Source organism: Daphnia pulicaria, chromosome 1 (assembly GCF_021234035.1).
Source record: "Daphnia pulicaria isolate SC F1-1A chromosome 1, SC_F0-13Bv2, whole genome shotgun sequence".
Taxonomy (NCBI): domain Eukaryota; kingdom Metazoa; phylum Arthropoda; class Branchiopoda; order Diplostraca; family Daphniidae; genus Daphnia; species Daphnia pulicaria.
In genome coordinates this window covers 18,998,643-19,021,465 of record NC_060913.1, presented here as the reverse complement: position 1 = coordinate 19,021,465, position 22,823 = coordinate 18,998,643, and the positions used below count along the sequence as shown (strand labels likewise).

The 22,823-nt window shown below is 40.1% G+C and overlaps 3 protein-coding genes across 6 annotated transcripts; all 3 read right to left on the bottom strand.

Moving 5' to 3' along the window:
- Positions 1–317: 317 nt before the first annotated feature.
- On the bottom strand, positions 318–18,598 carry LOC124339644 (neurocalcin homolog). 2 transcript variants are annotated; one of them, XM_046792893.1, is made up of 7 exons: positions 18,458–18,598; positions 15,259–15,460; positions 3,010–3,154; positions 2,792–2,910; positions 2,525–2,713; positions 1,816–2,082; positions 318–1,383 (listed from the first exon to the last, which is right to left on the bottom strand). In XM_046792893.1, exons 3-6 carry the CDS (start codon positions 3,077–3,079, stop codon positions 1,882–1,884), a joined length of 579 nt encoding a protein of 192 aa, XP_046648849.1. In that variant the 5' UTR covers positions 3,080–3,154; positions 15,259–15,460; positions 18,458–18,598; the 3' UTR covers positions 318–1,383; positions 1,816–1,881. The 2 variants fall into 2 exon arrangements, with proteins under 2 accessions (XP_046648849.1, XP_046648850.1); XM_046792894.1 differs by having other exon boundaries at positions 1,823–2,082.
- LOC124339670 (neuronal calcium sensor 2-like) lies at positions 3,270–12,370 on the bottom strand. Of its 2 annotated transcripts, none has more exons than XM_046792896.1 (5): positions 12,180–12,370; positions 7,853–8,127; positions 6,624–6,767; positions 5,967–6,074; positions 3,270–5,566 (listed from the first exon to the last, which is right to left on the bottom strand). In XM_046792896.1, the coding sequence occupies exons 2-5, from the start codon at positions 7,961–7,963 to the stop codon at positions 5,363–5,365; spliced, it is 567 nt and encodes a 188-aa protein (XP_046648852.1). In that variant the 5' UTR covers positions 7,964–8,127; positions 12,180–12,370; the 3' UTR covers positions 3,270–5,362. The 2 variants fall into 2 exon arrangements, with proteins under 2 accessions (XP_046648852.1, XP_046648851.1); XM_046792895.1 differs by lacking the exon at positions 12,180–12,370 and adding an exon at positions 8,761–8,974.
- A 707-nt stretch (positions 18,599–19,305) lies between the features above and the next one.
- LOC124320874 (activin receptor type-1-like) lies at positions 19,306–22,821 on the bottom strand. Of its 2 annotated transcripts, none has more exons than XM_046783776.1 (12): positions 22,784–22,821; positions 22,362–22,450; positions 22,066–22,271; positions 21,784–22,000; positions 21,460–21,686; positions 21,323–21,400; positions 21,123–21,259; positions 20,837–21,059; positions 20,514–20,701; positions 20,385–20,437; positions 20,143–20,315; positions 19,306–20,032 (listed from the first exon to the last, which is right to left on the bottom strand). In XM_046783776.1, the coding sequence occupies exons 1-12, from the start codon at positions 22,804–22,806 to the stop codon at positions 19,892–19,894; spliced, it is 1,755 nt and encodes a 584-aa protein (XP_046639732.1). In that variant the 5' UTR covers positions 22,807–22,821; the 3' UTR covers positions 19,306–19,891. The 2 variants fall into 2 exon arrangements, with proteins under 2 accessions (XP_046639732.1, XP_046639733.1); XM_046783777.1 differs by lacking the exon at positions 22,784–22,821 and adding an exon at positions 22,530–22,647.
- Positions 22,822–22,823: the final 2 nt, after the last annotated feature.

Genomic DNA, 22,823 nt, shown 5'->3' with positions numbered 1-22,823 from the left:
TCTCTGATTAAGTGAATGTCGTAACTGAAACTGAAATTAACAAAAATTCACTTATATATATGTGTTGTAAATGATTGAATTGATGTGGAGAAACTTCTGTTTGGTTAATAAAATGGTAAATAATAAAAAAAGGTGTAAGGACTTTTTTCCGCTAATGTGCCAGTACATAAGCAAGCGGAAAAGTGCGATCAGCAAATCAACTTCTTTTTCCGTTCAAGTACAGAGTGGACCCAAGCTTTAATGTTTGTTTCTCCTCATACTGCCATTCGAAAGTTATCTGTTTAACAAAGTGGGATCAAAATAACGTGTGCATGATATACTTTTGTTTTCATATGTATATTAATCGTAATTTAAGGAAACATGCATTGAATTTCACGGTAAAGATAAGCGACAGCTCGAAAGTAAGTGGGTGCTCATATTCAATTGATAACTAAAGCTTTCATTCATCTTGCTGGGGTTGCTCAGGTGGAATTATGACGACGGCACTCAAATCCACAAGAATGTGAGAAAAATGGATCCACACCCCCAAAAGGTTGGAGTCCCAAACACTGAAGAAGGCGGAAAATGGCCAATAAAATAAATGCAAATACCAAGTTGCAAAAACACCATGTCACAGTTTGAAAAAGAATTGAGAGAATAGATAGCAAAAAAAAAAAAGAGAAACACGCACCTGAGAAAAAGTAAACCAACCACCTCATGTAATTATTAAAGAATGTGCAATGCTGTCGTGTTTTTTTTCTCTTTTTCTAGAGTTGTTTGGAGTATGTTTGTTCACTCTTGCTTGGCATATTATCTTAAGAGCCACGTTTCACGATTTCCATGATTGCAATACAACTTTGATAATTATTATGTAATATACGGACAATAAAAAATTTGAAATGGAACTCAAAATAAAGTAGAATAAAGAAACCTTCATGAGGTAAGTATGTACCCAGCCCGAGTCGCAACAAACGATATTACAGTAATGATGATGGAATATTCTACTTAAAAAAAAAAAAAAATACCATCAAAAACTGAAAAATGAAAGAGAGCCAACTATACAAAATGGTTATCATCCATGGGACACCAATTTCTCCAGATTCACTCAACAATTTTTTTTGTAAAGATAATTAACACACACAATTATGATCAGAGGGACAAACGGACTTGTCTAATCGCAGTCTTGCACTCCAAAGGGTTTAATTAAATGTACCTTCATTTCAGTCTCCTAATTTGTTTTCAGTGACATATTTATCTGTATTTTCAAGATGGTATCAATGAGAAGAGTAGAGGAGATCTGGCGGGATGTGGGGGGGGGGGGATGGGTTTGTATTGTGTTTTCTTTAGGGTATATTGCCGATAGATGTACATGCCACAAACTGATTGGCCCACTCCTTCCTCACTCTAAATTTAAGAAAAAATAATATTTTGTTAAGAAAAAGAAATTATATATTGAAAAAGATGAGAAAAATAATCAAATTAATTTTGTTTTATGACAGCGCTTTAACTTTAAATGTTTACGGAAAGGACGTCAAAAATATCGTTAACACTATTTTGAGATGAAAACGTTTGGATGGATGTAAATACAGGAGTAAAAGATTCCGTAATTATGCTTATAATAGACCCTCTTGTAACTATTTTAGTATGCGCGTGTCTTAATGCGCTCATTAAGTATTTGGTGTCTTCTAGTCCATTACGGAACGAATATTATTCAGAGCTGACTCAACGTCTATAGCATTCTATACACAACACTTCTGCTTTTCCCCCTAGGGAGAATAGCAGTTCACGTTTGCATATTCAACATAGATTAAACGTTAAAACTGTTCTCGTGTTTACCCCTTACGATAAATTGTCGAGATGTCATTGTCGTGCGTTGTGTGCTGCTGTTTGGGAGGGTTTTTGCTACTGTGCAGCTCCCTGGGTATCGCACTGAAGCAGCCGGACAATCGACGGATCACTTTTGGCTCCTTCGATAAACTCTTCAAGCGATAGCTTCCCATCCATATTTTTATCCATTTGGCGGAAAATCTTGTCGGTTCGCTTTTCGGGAGTAGATTCATCTTCGGGCATCTTCATCACAGAACCCACCATTTTGTAAATTGCCTATTGAATAAAAAATTATCATATCAATTCCAATGCAAATTGCCATATGTGTTCGCGATGAAATTGATGCAAAATAAAATGAAGACAGAAAATGAAAACATAAAATAAAGAGAAACGACGACGTCAGGAATTTGGAACGCGGGCGACTTTACGTCATTTAAATCCGACTTGGCCATTATCTCGTGTTGGGGAAAGTTAAAAGACAGCAAGCCACATGCTTATGGTTATTTCATTGCACCGATTCGCTAGCAGGATGTTTTGTAAACCACAAAGTGGATGCAGTAAAATAAACATCATTTGGAAAATAAAACACGCCGTTTCCTTCCAATGATAACAAACAAATAAGAGAACTAACCTAATTTGGATATCTCAAAAGGTATATGATGAACACAGACGTCGCAAGTGAATATGAAATAGAAAAAAAAAATGTCAAAACTCTCACCGTAACGATTTCAAGCATTTCCTGTCGTGAGATGTATCCGTTCCCGTCAAGGTCGTACATGGAGAAAGCCCATTTCAGCTTTTGTTCCAGTTTACCACGGGAAGTGACCGATAGGGCACAAAGAAATTCCCGGAAGTCAATGGTCCCATCACCGTTGGCATCAAAGGTTCGGAATACATGTTCAGCGAACTTTAAAGTAATAGTAAAAAAAAAAAATAAGTTAAATAAGAAAACTATGCATACGAATTTATATTGTCTAATAGTTACCTTAGATGCGTCACCGTAAGGGAAAAAGTTGCCATAGATCTTTTTGAATTCTTCAACGCTAAGGTGCCCGCTAGGACAATCTTTTAAGAATCCTTTGTACCACTCCTGAATTTCCGCATCTATATTTTGTTTTTTAAATGCCACAATTACATTAAACAATTCATGAAATAAAAAAATGCTTTTGGAAAAAATGGAGGGATTGAAAATGAAAATCATACCAGAGAATTCCGTATTTTGACGCAAATCCTCCAAAACTTCTGGTTTCAGCTTGCTGTTCTGTTTCCCCATGACGAAGGGACTAGATTACAAGGAAGGTAAAAACAATTGGTCCTGCAAGATCACCGTCTCTGTGTTGCAGAAATTCTAGTAGAAAATTCAGTCAGATTAATTACATACAGTTTGATATCAATCAGTTTCATCTGTGTACGATCAAGCGAGTCGAAATGTTGGTTGTCGGGTTTAGAGGGTCAATTTCTTATTTTTCGGATCAAAAAATGTATTCACACGTACAATTTGGGGAGGTGATCACCGGGACACAAATGGAATATTCAAAGGGAAATGAAATACTCGAAAAGGATTGAATGTTTGAAAGGAAGAACGACAATAGGTTTTTTTTCCCGACACTCACGAGCGGCTTCCAATGTGTTAGCGAATGCATGTACAGTACATGTTGACAAAGGTGAAAAGTTGATGTTGAAGAAAAAAAAAGTCCGTTGAACGAATGCGAAGGAAATCAGTCGGGAGACAAAACAAGAGAGAGAAAAGTGGATAACAGTGTAGTAACTAGAAAAAGAGACGGGAAATGATCTACGAAAATGGATAATAATAAAAAAATAATAAATAAATAAAAAATAATGATAATAATAACGGGGAATAGAGCGCAAAAAGGAAAAGAAGGATCGAGGCGAATGTCAATATGAGGAAATGAAGGTTTGATGATTTTTAAAAGAAGGAAATGAAACAGGTTAACGCCAGCAACAGCAAAAACCACTCACGCATCCAAACATCTGGTGAAAGAGAAAAAGAGGAACCCAAATACTTGTGGACGCACGGAATGTTATATACCCATATTGTTATCAAGTATTTTCTAACTTGATCGTTCGATTCGCGATAGTTATTGGAACGCAGAATTCGTGGAGGCTAATTAGGGAGATAAAAAATACGAACTATTTCAAAGCGGATGAAATGGACCAGCAGAATACACAAATCAACAGAGTCGTCAAATCATAAAATCTAATGTGTTGGGTTTTTCCTATGAAATATTCGCAATTGAAGCGGATGCGTGAAAAAGATGTTTAATTATGCAAATGTCAGACCGCCAAACTTTCGAATATTTTTTTCAAGAGCCACCACTTACGCTTATTAAAATGAGCTCAAACTACACTCTTGTTATTAGCTAATGGCTCTTATTGGCAACCCTTCTCTGTTCAATTGATTGGCGAGTTGCACATGTGAAACAAAGCCCAATCACAAGCAATGATAACCCGTCTCGAACGATTGCCAGCCCATCAGATTATTTTGTGCACGATTGCGCTACGTGTGATTTATTCTCTAACGCTGTGACTGGTACCGCACGCCGCCCAAGGAACGATGATTCTGCGGCCAAGCAAAAAAAAAAAGAATAAAATGGAACGAAGAGAAAGAGGGAATCAGCACACGCACATCTACATTTGTCAAAAACCGATCAGGAAACTACTACGATATGTGCGAATTTCGCCAGAGAATACGTGAAAAAAAGGTGAGGCGATTTTTTATGTGGCAGTATGTACAGGACAAATGGAAACGATTAGATGAAGAGGTCGAAATTCGGTTGCTGTTTGGCTTTGCCAAATCAACCAGCGAAAAATCGATACTGGGTCGTCTAAAAAGAACCAAATTGCAAATGCACCAAATCCACTTGGTAAAGCTTTGATTAGCGAATAGTTTTGGGTCACTTCAAAATTGGCAATGAAAAGAATATTTAAAAAAATGAAAGAAAAATAGCAAAGAGTGAAATACAATTTAGGTTTTGTAATGAAAAGAAACTTGGGGGCTCTCGCGATTGATAACAAGAAGATGAGGGCAGATGAGGTGACAGTTTTCCGCTGGTGGTGTGGGAATTCATTTCGATAAATTCCCCCATTTCCTTCATGTTCAAATGCTGCGCAATTTTCCTTTTTCTTGTGCGTGATTTTTCGTATTTAACCAGTATCATGTTTCTTGGTTAAATTGCAGTCGGTTGCAGTCAGCGAAAAAAGACGAGAGAGCAAAAAAATCAAAATAATAATTTAAGAAAAAAACGGTGCACGGTATCGAAGTGGTTTCAACACACAAGCGCACTCAAGAGAATTTCACTCGTGACCAGTGCAAAAATGTTGTCAAATCAAGTTTCACTCTTTTTTGGCGCAGCCAAGAAAAGTCAATTTCCAATGTGTCGCCACCATATTTAACTAGGGATTATCAAAATGTTTGAATAAGTATGTTTTGAAATGATCGAAGTCACCTCGTCCCCTTTTCTCTGATTTGCGTTGGGAGACAAAACGGGAGGCTTTCGATTGGTACAAGGATGATAGGGGAGTGGGTGGAATGCGCTTAAAATCCAGGCGAGAGCATTTTCGAGAGTTCTTCATCTTGCAGACAGCCCTTGAGGAATTCTTCTTCCGTTAGTTTGCCGTCGCCGTTTTCATCCATCCGAGCGAAAATGCTTTTCGCGCGCTCCTCCGCAGTGTCGGGAGGCCGGCTGCTCGAACTATTGCCCAGCATGTCGTAGATGGCTTGCACAATCTTTGTCATCTCCTAAGTACGTCAGGCAACAAGTCAATGATTACAAACAAGAATGAAATTGAAATCTACCGCGCTATCTTTTGGCCATATTTTCCTAGTTTCCCACAGTCTACAACTCCTCTCCTTAAACTAAAGACTTGGAATAGCGGAGTGGAAAGATCATTTTAAATCCAAATGCTTTCAATGATGAGAGTGCATCTGTTTCAACATGAATAGCAGGAGTGGAACAGTATAAGCAGATGCTAGTATAGTATTACGACCTAGACGTTTGTCAGATTGTTTTAAATGTAAAGGAGACGACGAATCTCGAGGGAAGATAAAAGAGAAACGCGAGTGGGCTGCGGCATTGCGAAGGTGGAGCCATGATAAGTTGTACTGGGCCGGCGCCCGGTGATGTGCGCATGATTGTTACCTGCAAATCGATGGAGCCGTTGCCGTCGACGTCGTACATGCGAAACGCCCATTGGAGCTTCTCGTTGGGAGTCCCTGCCGACGTGACGTCGATCGCACACAAGAATTCCTGTTTGAGCAGAAGAAAGTGTACAACAAAGTAAGAAAACGTGAAAATCCAGACAAAGAAAGTCTTTAGATGCATACACAAGACGAAGACGAATAATAAAACGGAATGACTACTTCATTCGCTCGAACCCGAATTTTAAGTCAACGTATTCTCAAGGAACCCTTAATGCCCCATAGGCATGATCAACTGCGCAACTGGTAACAAATAAAGACGCCAAATCGACGCTCGTCGCCGCATAATCAAATGGACAATATGGACGACAGAAGAAACATTTTAATTCAGACCAATGTTTAGTATTGAGTTGTTTTTATCCCCATGGGCAACACAGTAGATCTCGCTAGAGACAAATGTTCCATCCACTTGAAAAGAAAAATCCAAGTTGAAAGAATTATCGATTGAGTCAACGTAACAATGCCGCAACTCTGCAATTCTCCAACGACATGAGCGATCGACCTCCGATCCCGCACTGGTGTTGACAGATATTAAAACGGGGACAGAGTTTGCTGCCAAAAGAAAAAGAGGAGTTGGAATTTAAAATGAAACACTCACTTTGAAATCGATGAATCCGTTCTTGTCTCGATCGAACGTTCTAAAGACGTGGTCGCAGAATTCTTCGGCGTTGCCGTTGGGGAAAAACATTTTGTACATGTCGACGAATTTGGCCGGCGTTAAGCGTCCACTCGGACAGTCTTGCTGGAAAATGATCAATAAGAAAGAAAACACAGAGATGAGATCAGGAAAATAAGAGGGAGCCCAGCCCAGCCAGTCTCTCTCCTTGTCTACTTAAGAGAAAACATAGGAATAAGCTCAGAGGAGGAGTAGGAAGAGGCCAACAACTGTTAACAAGCCGGCCGAGAGGACGAAAGAGATAGAAAGTGGAGATGAGAAGAGACATAGGGCCGCAACCACCAGCAACATTCACGAGGACAATGGAAGGGATTATATAAAAGACAAGCTGGAGACTAGATTTGTTTGCAAAGAGGAATATGACCTAGTCCTCTTTGGCGGAGAGGAGGCAGATCACTTCATATGTGCACACACAGACACACAAAGAAGGCAAAGCTTTCCATCGGGGAGTAAATGGAGACGGACATCATTCATAGTCATAGAGAGACATGATATGAGAGTTTGTCGCTTAGAGAAGGATCGACGGACTCTGGCGCACCGTTTGCTTTTCAAGACTTGGGAGTCGTCTAACTCGCTTATATTCACATTCACTGGCACCGACACCCGCTGGCTGGATGTGCCAGCAGCGGGGGGAACCAGCTCCTCCGGCCGCCAATCAATACAGGCCCTGAAAACGGGCGACCAGGAGCAGAGAGAAGGGCAGATGAAACGGAACCATGCTGCTGTTGCTGCTGCTGCTGTTGCACATCATTCTTAATGCAGATGAAGAGACTAGAGAAACTCGACGACGCCTTTTTTTTACTCTCTTATGCACTGCGAAGAAGGAAGAATTGCCAAACTGCTTTCGCCGACAATGATTTCTCATCCAGCAACGATCCCGTCATAGGCCCCATTATTTTCAGGGAAGGATTACGACTAAAGGTTGGACAGATAGTGAAGCACAAGAAGATTAGACCCGACCCACAATCACCAAAGACGGTTGGAGGGGTTCTAAGGTGCAATAAGACGGGCAATTATTGTGTAGCAAGTAGAAATGTTGAGAGTTAAAGTTGTTGGCAACCAACGGGCATGCATAAGAGCGAGGGAATCAAATAATAATAATTTAAAAAAAGAAAGAGAGAGAAAAGACAAAAAGAACGAGAACTACTAACCCGAAAACCTTTGAACCACTCTTTGATGGTTGCCTCGTCGTAGCGAGTGTGCTTCTTGAGATACTCCAAGTCCACTTTGGAGATCTTTTGCTTACTGCCAAAACAGCCCATGATGTTTCTGTTTCTTCTTCTTCTTCTTTTGGCTCCGGCCGCGATGTTTTCTTGCAGTCAACTCGCCGGATCACCCCGTTTCCCGTCCGACTTGGCCACCGGCAATAATTCCCTTGTTTCCTTTCAACTTAGGCGGAATAGTCAGCTGTCGAGGGCTGCGAGATCTGGAATTCGGTACCACCCCCGAAAAAAGAGAAAGAGACAATGTTACATACAAATTAACACTATTGTTGTTATCTATGCCTATACAACTAATAATCGATAGTGGGGGGACTCTGCACGTAGCCTATCAGTGATGCAGTTATCGTTGCTGATGAGATAAAACAAAAGAAGGTCCGTGACACACAGACACAGAAACGGGAAGCGCAACGGACGATGTCGACACATGTCAGCACAGTCAAACTGAACTCGAGTAGGAAATACAAAATAAAAAAAGAAAGGAGAAATAACGAGAGAAACTGGCACTGTCAACAACGTGGACTGAATGGGCGAGATGTGGAGCTCGTTTCCAATTAAAGCCCCCCCAGTCTCGACGCGCTGTTTGTCTATGAGACCACTTGTGTGCACACTGCAAAATTCGCCCAAGGCCCGAGCTCCTTTTTTTTTCTCAAAAAACCAACCGGCCGGGTAAAATCAGTCGAGATAACAAGTCGGACACTCGGCTCTCACTTGACCGGAATGTTTTCAACGACTTGGGTCTGTCGTCCGTCCTCTCTGTGTCTGTGTGTTTAGATTCTAACGAAGTTGCGACTAACAAGACAAGAAAACTGAGCCCCAGCCAATCGCAAATAAATCACCTGAAAACAAACGACAGTGCACCAACAACAACCCAGAAAGAAACTGAAAAACGAAAAAAGACGAATTCTGCGGCTGTTTAATGCAGAGACGATCACAACAGAGCGGCCACGTATGATTCAAGAGCTCAACTGACGGAATACTGAGGGGAGGGGGAGAGCACCCAACGATGTCGTCGCCCTGGCAACGGACCACGCCAGTCAGACCAGGCACACAGCAAGACGGCGACGCACTGGGACTGTGACGTGGGGTGTTAGATAGGTGTCCAGGGAGCCAAACAGCTTTCCAACGCGCAACGGGTGGGTCACGAGATGGATCGCAAAATCGTGACGGAACGTCGACCCAAGCACACAAAAGCAAAAACAAAAAAAGGACATTGGCAACCAATAAAGAAACAAGAAGACAAAAGAGTTATTGGGCGGACAATCTGCACCGGGCGATGGTTTTCCAATGGACGGAAAGAATGACAAGCCTATGTAGATGTTGGAAATAATTCACACGGACCCGATAGACTCTTTCATAGTCAATCTTCTTGTCCGTTCTCACCGCGATAAAAAGAAGAAAAAAAAGGAAAAGAAACATAGAGGGACAACAGATGGACGAATTCGATCGGCCATTGATTGGGTGTGCGTCACTCCTGGAACAGACGGTATTTGGCGACAAGGACGACGCAATATCTTCAGATCGAATCGTTATAATGGGAAAATGGCCGACAGGCGACAGATGGTATAACCTCCCCGTCTTTCCGTCGCGATGGGAACATCGAATGTCTGGACATGGACTCTGATTGACAATCCACCACTACGCCAAGTTGATTCAACCCCAAAAAACAAGAATTGGAAACATTTCAAATCAAAAAGAAAAAGAAAAGAAACAAAAAAGGGGAAAATGAAGAATCGGATCGTGTCTGAGCGCCATACTGCAACTCTGTAACAACGACGAGGTGAATTATGTTTTTGCATGGCAACGCCAGGAAAAATAATAATAATAAAAAAATCCATTTGATTTTCTCTCCATGCGAGGGGGAAAAGAAAAACGGACTTGAAAAATAAAAGAGGTCTGATTAGTAGCAAGTCTCACGTTTCCTTCCTTGAAGTGCTCACCTCGTCATTAAAAAAGGCTACGACTGTGCGCTAATATCAATGTCGACGTCGCTTGAAAATCACGTAAAAAAAATCATGGTAAATGATTGCGACACGAGACGCGAATAATTCCCAAGCTAAAAAAGGAAAGAAACGGAAAAAAAAAAAGAAAAAAGAAAGAACTTGGTCAAACAAAGCATTCACAGAAAAGAAAAGGATACGGGTTGAAGAAGTTGTCCAGCACGCCTGGCTATACTGAGAATCTTGTGCTCATTGACAACCTTGTTGTGTACACTCGATTGCGTCGTGAGGAGAATGGGGGAAAAAAGCAGAAGGCTAAATGAGCTCAGCAAAAGACAATGATGTAATCACGACCCCAACTTTTTTTCTTCTCTCTCTTCTTATGTCCGAAATGTCTCTGTGTCGAGTCGACAAAGGATCAATTATTCATCTCGAAGCTAGCAGTCACGGGGATCGCCAAGACAATGTCTGACACGGACACATCGATTGGGCCCAACAAATGAGCGTCTCGAAATATACGACTGATGCCAGACAATCAAATTAGCGACACAAACACCGACGAGAGAGAGAGAGAGAGAGAGAAAAAAGAGGGCCGAATGAGCTCAATAATGATTCTCATCATCTCCAACAACTACACAACTACACACCGTATACAACACTTGAAAACTATTACTTTGGGCTCAGGATGGCTTGTTCACGTCGAACTCAAACGCACGTTCTAATCATAAATGAAGCATAATAATACGGCGACACAGACGAAAGGATTGGAGAAAAAAAGTACCCGACAAAAGATTCATTTTATGTCTAAAGGAAAGCCGAAAAAAAAAAAGAAAAAAACTCTGGGAAACTTTTGATAATACCTTTGTTTAGCTAAACGCGTGTGTGCCTGACTTTGACAAGTGAGCTGGGCTGGTAAACTGGGTCGTGACACGGCATTCATTAGACGACGGGGGCGAGAGTATAAAAGCAACGACAATGTTGCAGAGGAGCTAGGGGGGCTTTGAAATGTGGGCGAGTGATTTGGCGTTTTTGGCGCCCAAAAGTTATTGGACGTGTGCTGCTGCTGGCTTGCTTGCTGGCTGGCCGGCTGCTACTGCCATAAAGTTGTTTTCACTTTGAGCTCTTGTTCTACGTGTATTACTTACGGCATTCGTAAGAACCTTTGCATGTGCACGGCTGTCTAGAATCCAATTACGTCTCTCAGGGATGTGCCCAACTCGTCCTTCCTTCTCTCTCTTCTCTCTCTCTCTGTGCTCTCTGTGCTCTTTAGACTCCTCCGACAGATCACTTGAGTATATGCATATCCCTCCCGCTGGCGAGATATAACAAAACCCCCCTCCCTCCCCGTCTCCCCTAGATGACGGAGAGTGTGTATGTAGAATAAAGCGTGCCGCATTTCGAATAGGAGGACCATTACACAGTGATGCACACACGAAGACAGGCAGGAGCACGGCGCCGCTCTCTATTATTGATTTGCCGACGTTTGCGCTTAGAGCAAAGCCAGAGAGAAGCTCAGCTCAGCTCAGCTCGGCTCGAGCAACTCTCTCTCTCTCTCTCTCTCTCTCTCTGGTTGCATCTGCAATGTACCGAGAGAAAATCACGGACCTACACAGACACAACAGCTCTGCAGCAGCAGCACACGGGAGGAGGAGGAAGAGTAGGAGGAAGGAAGGAAGGAAGGCAGGCAGGCAGGCGGGCAGGCTTGTCTGCCTGCTGCCATCGTCATATGTATCGAGCGGTTCGAAAGAACAAGTGGTACAAAGGAGAAAAAGGGGAAAAGAAAAATCTTCAAGGGAAACACCAACGACAAATTCAAACAGGGTGGCAAAATATGGGACCAAAGAATAGTGGGTAGGACCGTGGCCAGCATCAAACCCGTTAGCTCTGTCTGTCTGCCAAACAAGGAAAAAATCAGGGGAAATAAAAAAAAAACCTTTCTTGTTTTCTTTTCAACTCAATCACAACAAGTTGTTATGGAATACCAACTAAGCGGACCGATCCTCGATATTCCGGTGTAAATCGGTTGAGGTGCAGTCACGGCAAGTGCTGCTGATTCTATGACGTTGGTTCTTGTTTTGTTCTTTCTTCTCCCGCCTAGCCATCGAATACTCTAAGTAGATACGGAACGCGACTCAATCAATAGTTTTGGGGGATAGACGTCAGCAAATACTACAACTCTCGGCAGAGTAGCAAAGCCAAGACGACGTTCATATCGATCTCTTGGCAGAAAAAAAGATAAAGAAAAGAGTTGGATTTTGTGCCAGATGTGTGTGAAAGGAAAAAAAACTAAAAAAAGGAAAAAAGGAAAAAAAACTGACCGAAATTCAGTGGATCCCAAGAGGTGGACGAAATACCGCGAGCGTCGTGCGAAGCGAACTTAATAAAGACGGGAGAAAAATGTTGAGCGTACAATGGCAACTGGTTGTGGGGGGAGGGGAGGGGGACACCACCGCCAATGAGGAAGAGATACACGTGCGAAGGGCTCTGTGCCACCGCAACACTGACACACTGTGATACAAGGGCGGCGGTGGCAGTAGCCCGCCGATAGATTGTCCGTCTGCGCGCTGTTGAACGGCCCACCTCTCGAAAGGCGGGCAGATGAATGTTGATACCGAGGGGAGGTTCCCGCCAAAGCGCGGGGGAGACGTCGGGAGACGTCGGGAGAAGAATTGGGGAGGGAAAAAAAAAAGAGTCTGATGAAGAGAGAACCAAGACCTTTTGCCTTTAGTCCCAATAACAATAGAGTGGTGGGGGGGGGGGGGGACCGTGAATGAGATTTTGACAAAATGGTGCAGTAGAGACACGACTCAAACGAAGACGGGATGGAGAGTCTAGAGCGCATCCATTTGGGCCATCGACAGTTTTCGGATGGCTGCAGTCCGGAAAGAGATCCCCCGTCCGATGGACTCGACGAGCATGACGGATGGAGCAGGCCTCTCTCTCTCTCTCAACAGTACGCTTGATAATCCATCGATTATCGCTAGCTTTCTACCTCTTCAATCTTAATCAGCTCACGGTTGGCATCCATCTCGGCGCACACAAGGGAAACAAAAATCATAATAAAAATAAGCAGAAGCCAGCAAATCCAGAATAGGGAAGCGCACTACGACAGCAACAAAAATAAAAAATCAACATGAAACAATTTTTGTGATTGAAAAGCAAAAAATGTCGATTTGAAGAAAAAAAAAAAAAAAATGACGACTGAATGAAGTCAGAAACTCGGGGACGCCTGCGCTGACTGGCGTGGTATTCTGACTGGCCACTCGAAGGCGTACATCAATCGACCAGTACCCCGATAGCAGCAAGACTAAAGAGAGAAAGAAGCGAAATCGGATCATTCCTCTAGTGCGCTTTTTAATTTCTTTCTCTTTCAGTCGCCATTCTTTACCCCTTTTTGATTCTATCTCCTTTTCTCATACCTCGTATTCTTCCCTCTTGATTCTCCTCTCCGCAGAGTCAACAGCCGGATGAGGTAGAAGCGCGCACACACACACACATACACACTCCAAGGTGGTGAATCGATTTTCGCGTCTGTGCTGCTGCCACTCGTCATATATATAGCGGCTCTGACAACACTGCAGAACCGGGTCATATCGACGTTGCTCAAGGCGTCTCTCCAATCGAGCTCCACGCTGTCGATGACGACGCTCTCCTCTCCCATCCTTCTACGCCTACGTCAAACATTGGACCCCCTCCCCTTCCTCGCCAAATGATGGCGGAGAGTGAAACGACGAGCAAACCCTGCTAGCGATTGTGTCTGCCAAATCTTAATAGATTGTCAAAGCCATTGAGGAGAAACGTCGGCGAGGATCATGATTCATGAATAGCCAAGCAGCATCGATGCATCATCCTATCCCTACCGCGTCGATTATGATTTTTAATTGGAAAACTGAAAAGGCAAACACCTTGGGCGACAGTTTCAACAAGTCCATTAAACAGGTCGCACGCCGCAGATCAAACAAGTTCAAGTTAAGACGTTGCGCAGCACAGCCTCCCTCCGTCGCACATCCACAATCGATATCACTTATCGAAAACAATTTGCCAGTCTTTGTCTGCTCGACCGACGTTAACCCCTTTGGTGGATGTCTCAAACGCGGTTGGCCTGCAAAAGAGCCAAAGCGATCACTGCGGTGATCGCCCGAGCAGTTCACGTAATTGATTTATAGCAACAACAAATTAACCAGCCCCCGGCTAAGTCATTGACAGTGGATTTAAGAAATGGAGAGAGAGAGAAAAAAAAAACTCTTTAAGAGGAACGAAGGCAGAATAGAAATGGACAAGGCGAAAAAGAGCATAAGGCGGCACCTATCGACTGGCGTAGGCCCCATCTCGACCAAACGGAGAAAAGAGGAGAGAAACACAACATTGTGAACGTCGCAGTCTCGGCGTGAGAAATCGATAGCGCCGTCAGCAGTTTGCGGCCGCAAACCGCAGACTAACGATTCAGTCCGTTTTTTTTTTTGCTTCTTCTTTTCTTTGAAGAATTGTTCGCCTTGGCTTCTGCGGGACTGCCCGGCCACAATGCAGGCACGCGGCGCAGCACGTCGGGAATCGACGCAACGCGACAAGCTGACAGCTCAGCGACGCAAAAATCAAATAAAAAAATCTTTCTCAAGTTTCTGTTATTTTTCGTAAGACAGCACCAACTGCACCGACGATTCCGCAGTGCCAACTAAGCCGAGCATTGCAAACAAGCATTGTTTTCCTGAATAAAGGTCTCACTTGGCTCGCTCGCTTCTAATAACGTGAACTTGGCGCAAAGTTGTGATAATTACTGGACAAATACTACCAAGTCTAACTTTGGGGAAGAATATCACCGTGAATAGCATCTCCTATCTACACGCGAAATTTCAAAACACAAAACAAAAACAAAACAAAATAAAACAAAACAAATTGAATAGCATTAAAGTCAATTAGAAAACTTACCGGCTTGTTGTTTTTCTTCAGTTTATGTATTTTGATGGACGGCTTTTTCTTCCGTGATTCACTGGCACACATCACTCGGCGCAATCGTTCAGGGTTAAGGTTAAAATGCCACTCTTTTACACGAGACAATTGCGTTATTCACGTTGGAAAGCAATCAAACATTTCCAGCATTTCCACTTATTTAACGCAAGTTACTGAACTTGTATCCGGATGCAGAACAATACATTATTGTTGAACCCTCAAGGTCCTCGAACCGGGTCACAAATTACCGAACATCATAAACACACAGAAATGTATACACAGACAGCGTTACACATTGAAATCACATGGAAGGCATTGGACAAAGACATAGTGGAGGAGGAGCACAATGGGCGGCAATATTGGAAAGACAACCGACATTTCGACTCTGTGTGTAACTTATCGTAATCACGTTATGAAAGAATCAGGAATTGAAAAACAACGACGACTTACCCTCGTAATGAAAGATCCGAAGAAATGCCAATGCCAGAAAGAAGCTCAACTTTGGGAATAATGTTACACCTGATCTACGATTCTGCTTTTGGAAACGAAGTGCCAATTAATAAATCGATACACTTTAAACTTGAAAGGTATAATCGGTGATGTGCACTGAATTTCTCTAGAAGGCGACGCAGCTGTCATGAAAAACAATTTACTGCAATGAAAAAAATATATATATATATATGTATTATTCGATGAGAGATGGAAAGATTAAAGATTTCTATTTTAATTTTAACAGTGAAAGAAACATTAAAATTATAATTTGTACGATACTGGTACTACATATTATATATTAAGCAATAACAAGTGGTATTTGCGGCTTTAAAAAAATTATGATTTAACCTAGCACCAATTTTTGGATCAAAGACCCTCATGATTATTACCGAGTACCCAACGAGCTAGCATTGCCCCTTCTCGACCAATCACATAGTATTGATTCAATGGTGTAATCAAAATTAGTTCCACAAAAACAGTCTGAATACAAATAAAAAAATCTGTAATTTAATTTTCTTAAATAAACTAATTCTTTATGAAATTAGAGATTTAGCACTTGTTTATATATTATATAAATTATAGCTGACACATAATAACGGTGATCAAAAATAGTATCCGCACCACAAGTGTATAAAAACAAAATACATTTACTGTATTAGTACGGTATGTAATACCCGTTAACAGGTTGATGACGACTCAAAATTATCCTGAAACATGGCATCGATAGATTCCCTATTATTTAGAACTAATCTCTAGATACAAAAATTGCAATATCGTAACTACGGAGGGAAACTACCCGAAAAAAGGCGTATAAAAATGTTGTGTGTGTATACAAAGGGTAATGGCGTCGGTGCAATGCAGAGCAAAAAGAAACCGATCAATAAATTGCGTATGTACAACGGGTAGGCGTGGGCTCGAGGAAACAAAATTTAATTAAGGGCACGTCAGATGTACTATAGATCACGACTGTCTCATGAAATAAAAATGAAGAATGCTATGCGTAACAATTACCGAGACAAGATCCCGAATTAATAACTTTAATTCTGTGCTGCAAGTATCTGATAACAAGCACTAGCAGCTTCGATTCGGTAAGACGCTGTACAGGCTCAAATTGTTTCTAGACCCTTAAATAAAACCAGTGTAACTTAACCAGAAATGATGCTACCAATAACTTCTTCAGCATCTTGGAATGCAAAACAGTTACTGTGGTAAGAAAACCAATGGGATGTGAGCGATTCCTAATTCAAGTGTTCTTAGAGCATCGTTTGAACAATGTATAAGACAATTTAAAGAAGATTACTTTAAGACTCGGATAAACTTCAAAGGTTTTGACGAAAATCCTTACAGCGTCAACATTCTGGTTCCAATTGGTTGACTGATAAATTAGAACTCAACATATAATGGAATTAAATCCATGAGCGAAAAATGTACAGGAAAGGAGAGTTGAGGCTATTTTAAACGGTTAATCTCCGTTTTAACTGGACCTCGGGAAACAACCTATTGAAGCTAAAGGGGAGTGATTAAAAAAAAAAAAAAATTTTATGGTTATAATTAGAAGATGATATCAATTACATCCAGTAAATGATTACGGTTTAGCGACGTCTATCTTGTTTCCACAATGCCAATGAATTTCAACAATAAAGCTCCAGATTGATATCGATACGTACTTGACAAGAAACATACCAACAAAACTGCTGTACCCGATTTCTCATCAACCTACTGCAGTAATTTAATTTGGCGTTTCGTAATTACTACTTGGCAAAGTACAGGAAGAAGAAATGAATAGCTGAGCCTTGAAATCAGCTAAATGTCAATAATCGCATACATCAAAGTAACGTGCAAATCTCTAACGTTCCTCAATGTACATTATAACTGAAATAATTCATCACTAATTGTTGAAATATTATGCAGAATCATTTAATTATTTAATATATACACATGAAGTTATAAATGAACCACTTCAATATATATATACAGATATTAGAAAATATTGTTCTCAAAACAATTGGAACTTGTATAAAATAGACAAGTTCGGGATGCTGAGTTGCACAACCGCAAAATTAGGATCGTGCGCCAACGAGTTTTTGTAACGTTGTGGGGATAGTAGAAAGCGGGTTTTTTTATTATTTAAGCATAGAATTACTTATCTAATCTTAGAAATGTTCAGGATTATCGTTGTTTAGAACATTCTGCTTTTTATAGAGTAATTTGAAATGTATAATTCAGCTTAGTTTACCCATTAAAATTAAAGAAAGTCCAAGCCTGGGATGCTGTTTAGTCTTTTCTTGTGTTTTTTGACAGATCTGCTGACAAGTGACAAGCTCAAACACACAAGAAAAGACTAAACAGCATCCCAGGCTTGGACTTTCTTTAATTTTAATGGGTAAACTAAGCTGAATTATACATTTCAAATTACTCTATAAAAAGCAGAATGTTCTAAACAACGATAATCCTGAACATTTCTAAGATTAGATAAGTAATTCTATGCTTAAATAATAAAAAACCCGCTTTCTACTATCCCCACAACGTTACAAAAACTCGTTGGCGCACGATCCTAATTTTGCGGTTGTGCAACTCAGCATCCCGAACTTGTCTATACTTAATTAATTACTATGTGAAAATGAAAACATATGGTGGAAGCATCTGTGTAGTTCTAGAGTTTGACTGTTGACAAAATTAAAGTAACTATTGATAGACTAACAGAAAATGAGCATAAGGGTTTTCTTCATTATTTAAGGAGTAAAACAATAAACAATCCCATTAAACAGCAGTATGTTAAGCTGAATTCAGATGTCTAATGCTGAGTTGTTCGCTTTTCGCGTATATTGATTAAATACAGATCATTCCAAAACTAATATTTTTTACTTGACAGTACATGTCAATCGCGTATCTTTGGAACAATGCTAGTGCCTTTGCCAAAATATGGATGTTTTGCATTATTTGGGCCTAATTCAGCATTATTTGGGCCTAATTCAACAAAGGCAGAAACAAAAATTGATTTTGCAAGACCATAGCAGCCGAAATTATACTTTCCCGAGACCCGAGTGAAAGTCGAAACTAACGCCCAATACAGATATTTATAAACCCAATCAGTTGCTGCTGTTCAACGGGGATTACGCCAAGGTATGACAATCTAATAGATACGTGTTTAATTTACCTGAGGGGAAGATAAACGGTAGAAAATTAAGACAAACTCCATTGGAGAATAAACGATTTCCACACTCTACTGTCTCAGCCGACAAGAACTAATAAACAGCACTCCACGTATGTCGGAGTATGGCCGCCAGAGGGACAGGAGAAACAGAGACATGGAGATGAGCCACTCAATAGACAGTGGAAAATCCGTCTCATAATAATTATGAATTGGGATCTTAAAATTATAGTCTCTTTTAAAATCTCATAAAAAAGTGTTGGCGATCTTCAGAAGTTTCTAGTTCGTTTTTTTATACAACCAACATCTATAAACTCGCGTAGGAACTCTCATCTCTAGCGGGCGTGTTGAATACTAATGAGAAAGAATTTAAATTTCTTTCATTAATCAAATAAATATCCTTATTAGTGTGTCTTTATTAATATCCAGTCATCGCTATAAATTAAAATTTTCATTAAACATCAATTTTCCACTTTTGAAGAAACAACAAAAAATATTCCGTAAGGTAGGATTTTAGGAAGATTCCATATTTTTTGGAATTTGTTAGCTAATTCAGTCAGATTCAGATATACGACTAGGCCTACATAAAATAACTGAAATCCCCTCCCTATTTAGAATTAGTGAAAATAAAATAATTTTTTTTTGCTTAATTCAATGTAGCTGGAAGTACAAAATAATTTTTAAGTTCGCTAGACAAACTAATTTGAAAGTTTACTCCGGTTTTAAGATCAACGTAATAAGGTAACGTCAGCGAATTAGTTAAAAACCATGCATTTTTGGGGGTTGGGTGATGTGATCCACAATCTTTTTGGGCCGCCGCACTTATTCAGTGATTTTTTTCATTTTATAAACAATTTTGCATAAAAAATCGGATATATTTTCAACGAGATTACGTCAGACTCATCAAAAAATGTAAACTAAACAAAATTTCATGAAAGGACGATACAATAAATTTCATAATTGACCCTACCTACATGCCTTCTATTGTCAACAGAATTTCTTTTCGGGTCATAGTTATAGGTACGATGGAAAAAAATGAAAAACTTTCAGTAAGCAATAATTTTAGTAATAAGGAATTCGATTTCGATACAATAAGGATAATCAATCGTTTAGCGCGTAAAACACGTCGATGAATTCTCGCTCTAACAATGTCACTTATGGCACACAATAGTCAACAACACACAAAATATTACTTTCAATGAGCAAGGCAAATACAACCCTTTAATGGCACTTGCATTTTTTGCCCGTATGCAAAATCAGGCTGTCACGACCCTCGTCCGGTTCTTGATGCGACGTTTTTATATTAAGAATCTGCCAATAGTAGCAGAAAAGCGTAACAAAAATAACAGACAGACTGGATACCTATTTTTGAGACATGATTTTGATAACTGCTTGGAGAGATTCATTGAAATTCATGCCACTCCAACCACTTTTGGCTTGTCAAAAATCAAGTCTAAAATTCAGAGATGGATCCTGCATAGCTAGTTTCAACAGAGATTTCTTTAATCGAAGTGCGGGGAGTCGGACGTTGGGATTTTGGTGCCAGCATTCTTTCATTAAGTGCCAAATGCCCGACAGAATCTACAGAAATAATGGATAAGAACATAGTTAGCGTAACCACTCACAGTATGAGTCGATCTAATAGAGTATAAAAAGGTAGAGTATGAAGGTGTTGAAAAACACATATTTACTGGATCTGATTCCCAATGCATAGGAATAACTGGTCGATACTGGTCAATGCAAACCACTTTACGCATATCTTCAAAACTCGGATCTGACGGCACCATATCAAAAAAGGGAGGCCGGTATTCCTCAACAAATCCTGACGACACGGTACGTCGGCACATTTCCCACAGAACAAGACCTATGAAAACACAATAAAAAATATAGACAAAATAATAAAAGAATTCTAAAAATGTTAACGAAGACGCACCAAAAGCATACATGTCCACCCGTCGAAAAGATTCAAAAATACTCATATTGATTCTGTTTTGAAAAACAGAGAAAGGAAAAAAGTTAAAAATGTTTCCATATACCATGCGAAAAATTAATAGGTAATTACGTTTGATCCAACACTTCAGGGCTCATATAGCGTTTAGTGCCCACACGAGGATTGTTGGCAACATTCATTTCACCAGTTGTTTGAGTGTGAGTAACTGCCAAACCAAAATCCGCTATAACGCACATTCCATTCGATCTGACCAGAATATTTTTCGTTTTAATGTCTCGATGAGCAATTGCAGGTTTACCCTAAATAAATATAAAATTGAACAAACGAATGTGCTACCACAAGAAAATAATAATAATAATAATAATAAAAAAAACATAGCTAGATCGCATTAAATATTCAAAGTGAAGAAGGAACAACAGAGATGAATTTGGTACCTGGGTTCCAAAAATCTCAGTGTGAAGATGGAGAATGCCACTGATAGCCGATATAGATAAATGCAACAGTTGGACATGGTTAAGCGAATGGCGGTTCAGATGGTCATAGAGAGAACCTAAGGGATGATAATGGGTAACGAGCCACAATTGCGTAATAGAATTACGAGACGTCATGTCAGATCCAATGTATCCCAAAATATTCTCATGGCGAAACAACATTGTACTATGTGGAATAAAATGTATTATTTAAATTAATTTGGAACTAAAAAGATAATTTGACGAATACCTGTAAATCTCTGTTTCTCTTGTCCATGATGCTTCATCTCTAGAAAAGAAAATTTTAACAGCAACGCTTTCTCCATGCCACAATCCTCTCCAAACCTCTCCATAACGTCCTTTTCCGATACATTCGCCTAGAGTAATCTGTAAATTTGGACAAGAAAAATTTTAATCTCCATCAAGAACGTAGAAAACGGCATGGAATACCTGTTTGGCCAAAGTTCTCTGAATAAGTAGAGGCATTCCAGAGCCACTTCCAGATGTAACGGAATGCTCGAAAACTTCCTATTTTTCAAAATTTGATGTTAAGATATATAGAAAGAAATGATAATAATTTTAAATACCCTTAAAGTACTGTCTCCAGCAGCTGTCACTCGTAACTCATCCCTGTAAGTGTAATCAGGATCTTGCGAACCTTCCATAGTGGTGAGCCGAGCCATTCGGCGTCTGTGCCAATGCCGCATCATTAATAGAATTACAGCCAGAACGATGCCCAAAATCACAACAGGGCACAGAATAGCTAGCATTAAGCGTAAAACAGTTGCATAGTATTCTTCATCTTCTGAGTTGTCTGCAAAAGAAGGGAGGGGGGGGGGGGACAAAAAATGATGTAGCCAAATTAAGCAATAAATATGGATTTAGAACCACATTGTAGCCTTTCTATTTACCTGAATATTGAGTGGTAGGGAGCATGGGAAAAGTGCCATTGTTACAAAAATTTCCTTCACAACATTCTATGGCATAAGAGCTGCTTTCCTGTTGAATTTCTCCATTTCCATCAAATGACAAAGTATTGCAATAAAGTACAACTTGTTCTGCATTTGTAGTACAACCCTTAGAAACTGATTCAACCCCAGAAATATCTCGAACACGAGATTTCCAACACTAATCATTAATGGATAAAAATTAGTAAATAAATTTTACACAGAATTAAAGTACAATAATGAGACCTGGTAGGCATTATTGCAAATGGTTTCTTCTGAACAGTCTGGCTGTTCACAGGAATGGCATTGATATTTAGGATGATGCTTGTTTAAGTTAGGTATACCAAATGTTCCATTTCCAGATATGGGGAGGCTATTTTCTTCATCATCTTCAAACATACCCATTGGAAAACTTGGCATACTTTCCAGTAAAGAGCTTGAAAAAACTAAATCTGAAATCAATGAATCAACAGTTGTTACATATTACCGATTTAAATAACAGACAATTCACAAAAATATAGAATATTGATACACAGGCCTACCTTCACTGGAACCGTCGTCGTCAGAGACAACGCATGTAGATACAAGCAGTGAAAAACTAAAAATTCGCAGTGCCTTTGAATAAATCATTCTAAAAAATGGGGCAGGGAATGAATTTCACCATCAGAAAGATTGGAAGAATTCAATAAATAGCGAACTTCGGTATATACTTGAACTTCAATACAGTTTATAACTAATGTTATAAGTTTAGTCAGCCTGTAGAAAAAAAAAATGCAAAAAGAAAAAGATCCTAAATGAGTAAATTCCCAAACTCCCAAACAAAGACTTGTTGCCACCATGTTGCCAAATGTCTCAAAACTTTATTTTTATAGCATTTGAAATTTGATTATTTGAATTGACATTGCAAAAGCAAAAGCATAAGCAAAAGCAAAAGAGTATTCTGCCAACACTAATTTAATTTTACTTGGATGCGCAGTGCAGAACCATAATTTAATGCTCTAGTG

Coding starts and splice junctions, on each gene's coding strand:
- LOC124339670 (XM_046792896.1), bottom strand. CDS start 7,963: ATGGGCTGTTTTGGCAGTAAGCAAAAGATCTCCAAAGTGGACTTGGAG. Junction 6,768..7,852: donor AGTGGTTCAAAGGTTTTCGG/GTTAGTAGTTCT, acceptor ATCATTTTCCAG/CAAGACTGTCCGAGTGGACG. Junction 6,075..6,623: donor ACGGATTCATCGATTTCAAA/GTGAGTGTTTCA, acceptor CTGCTCAAACAG/GAATTCTTGTGTGCGATCGA.
- LOC124339644 (XM_046792893.1), bottom strand. CDS start 3,079: ATGGGGAAACAGAACAGCAAGCTGAAACCAGAAGTTTTGGAGGATTTG. Junction 2,911..3,009: donor TCAAAATACGGAATTCTCTG/GTATGATTTTCA, acceptor AACAAAATATAG/ATGCGGAAATTCAGGAGTGG. Junction 2,714..2,791: donor CTTACGGTGACGCATCTAAG/GTAACTATTAGA, acceptor ATTACTTTAAAG/TTCGCTGAACATGTATTCCG.
- LOC124320874 (XM_046783776.1), bottom strand. CDS start 22,806: ATGGTTCTGCACTGCGCATCCAA. Junction 21,687..21,783: donor CCCTACCACTCAATATTCAG/GTAAATAGAAAG, acceptor CTTCTTTTGCAG/ACAACTCAGAAGATGAAGAA. Junction 21,260..21,322: donor AGAGAACTTTGGCCAAACAG/GTATTCCATGCC, acceptor CCAAATTTACAG/ATTACTCTAGGCGAATGTAT.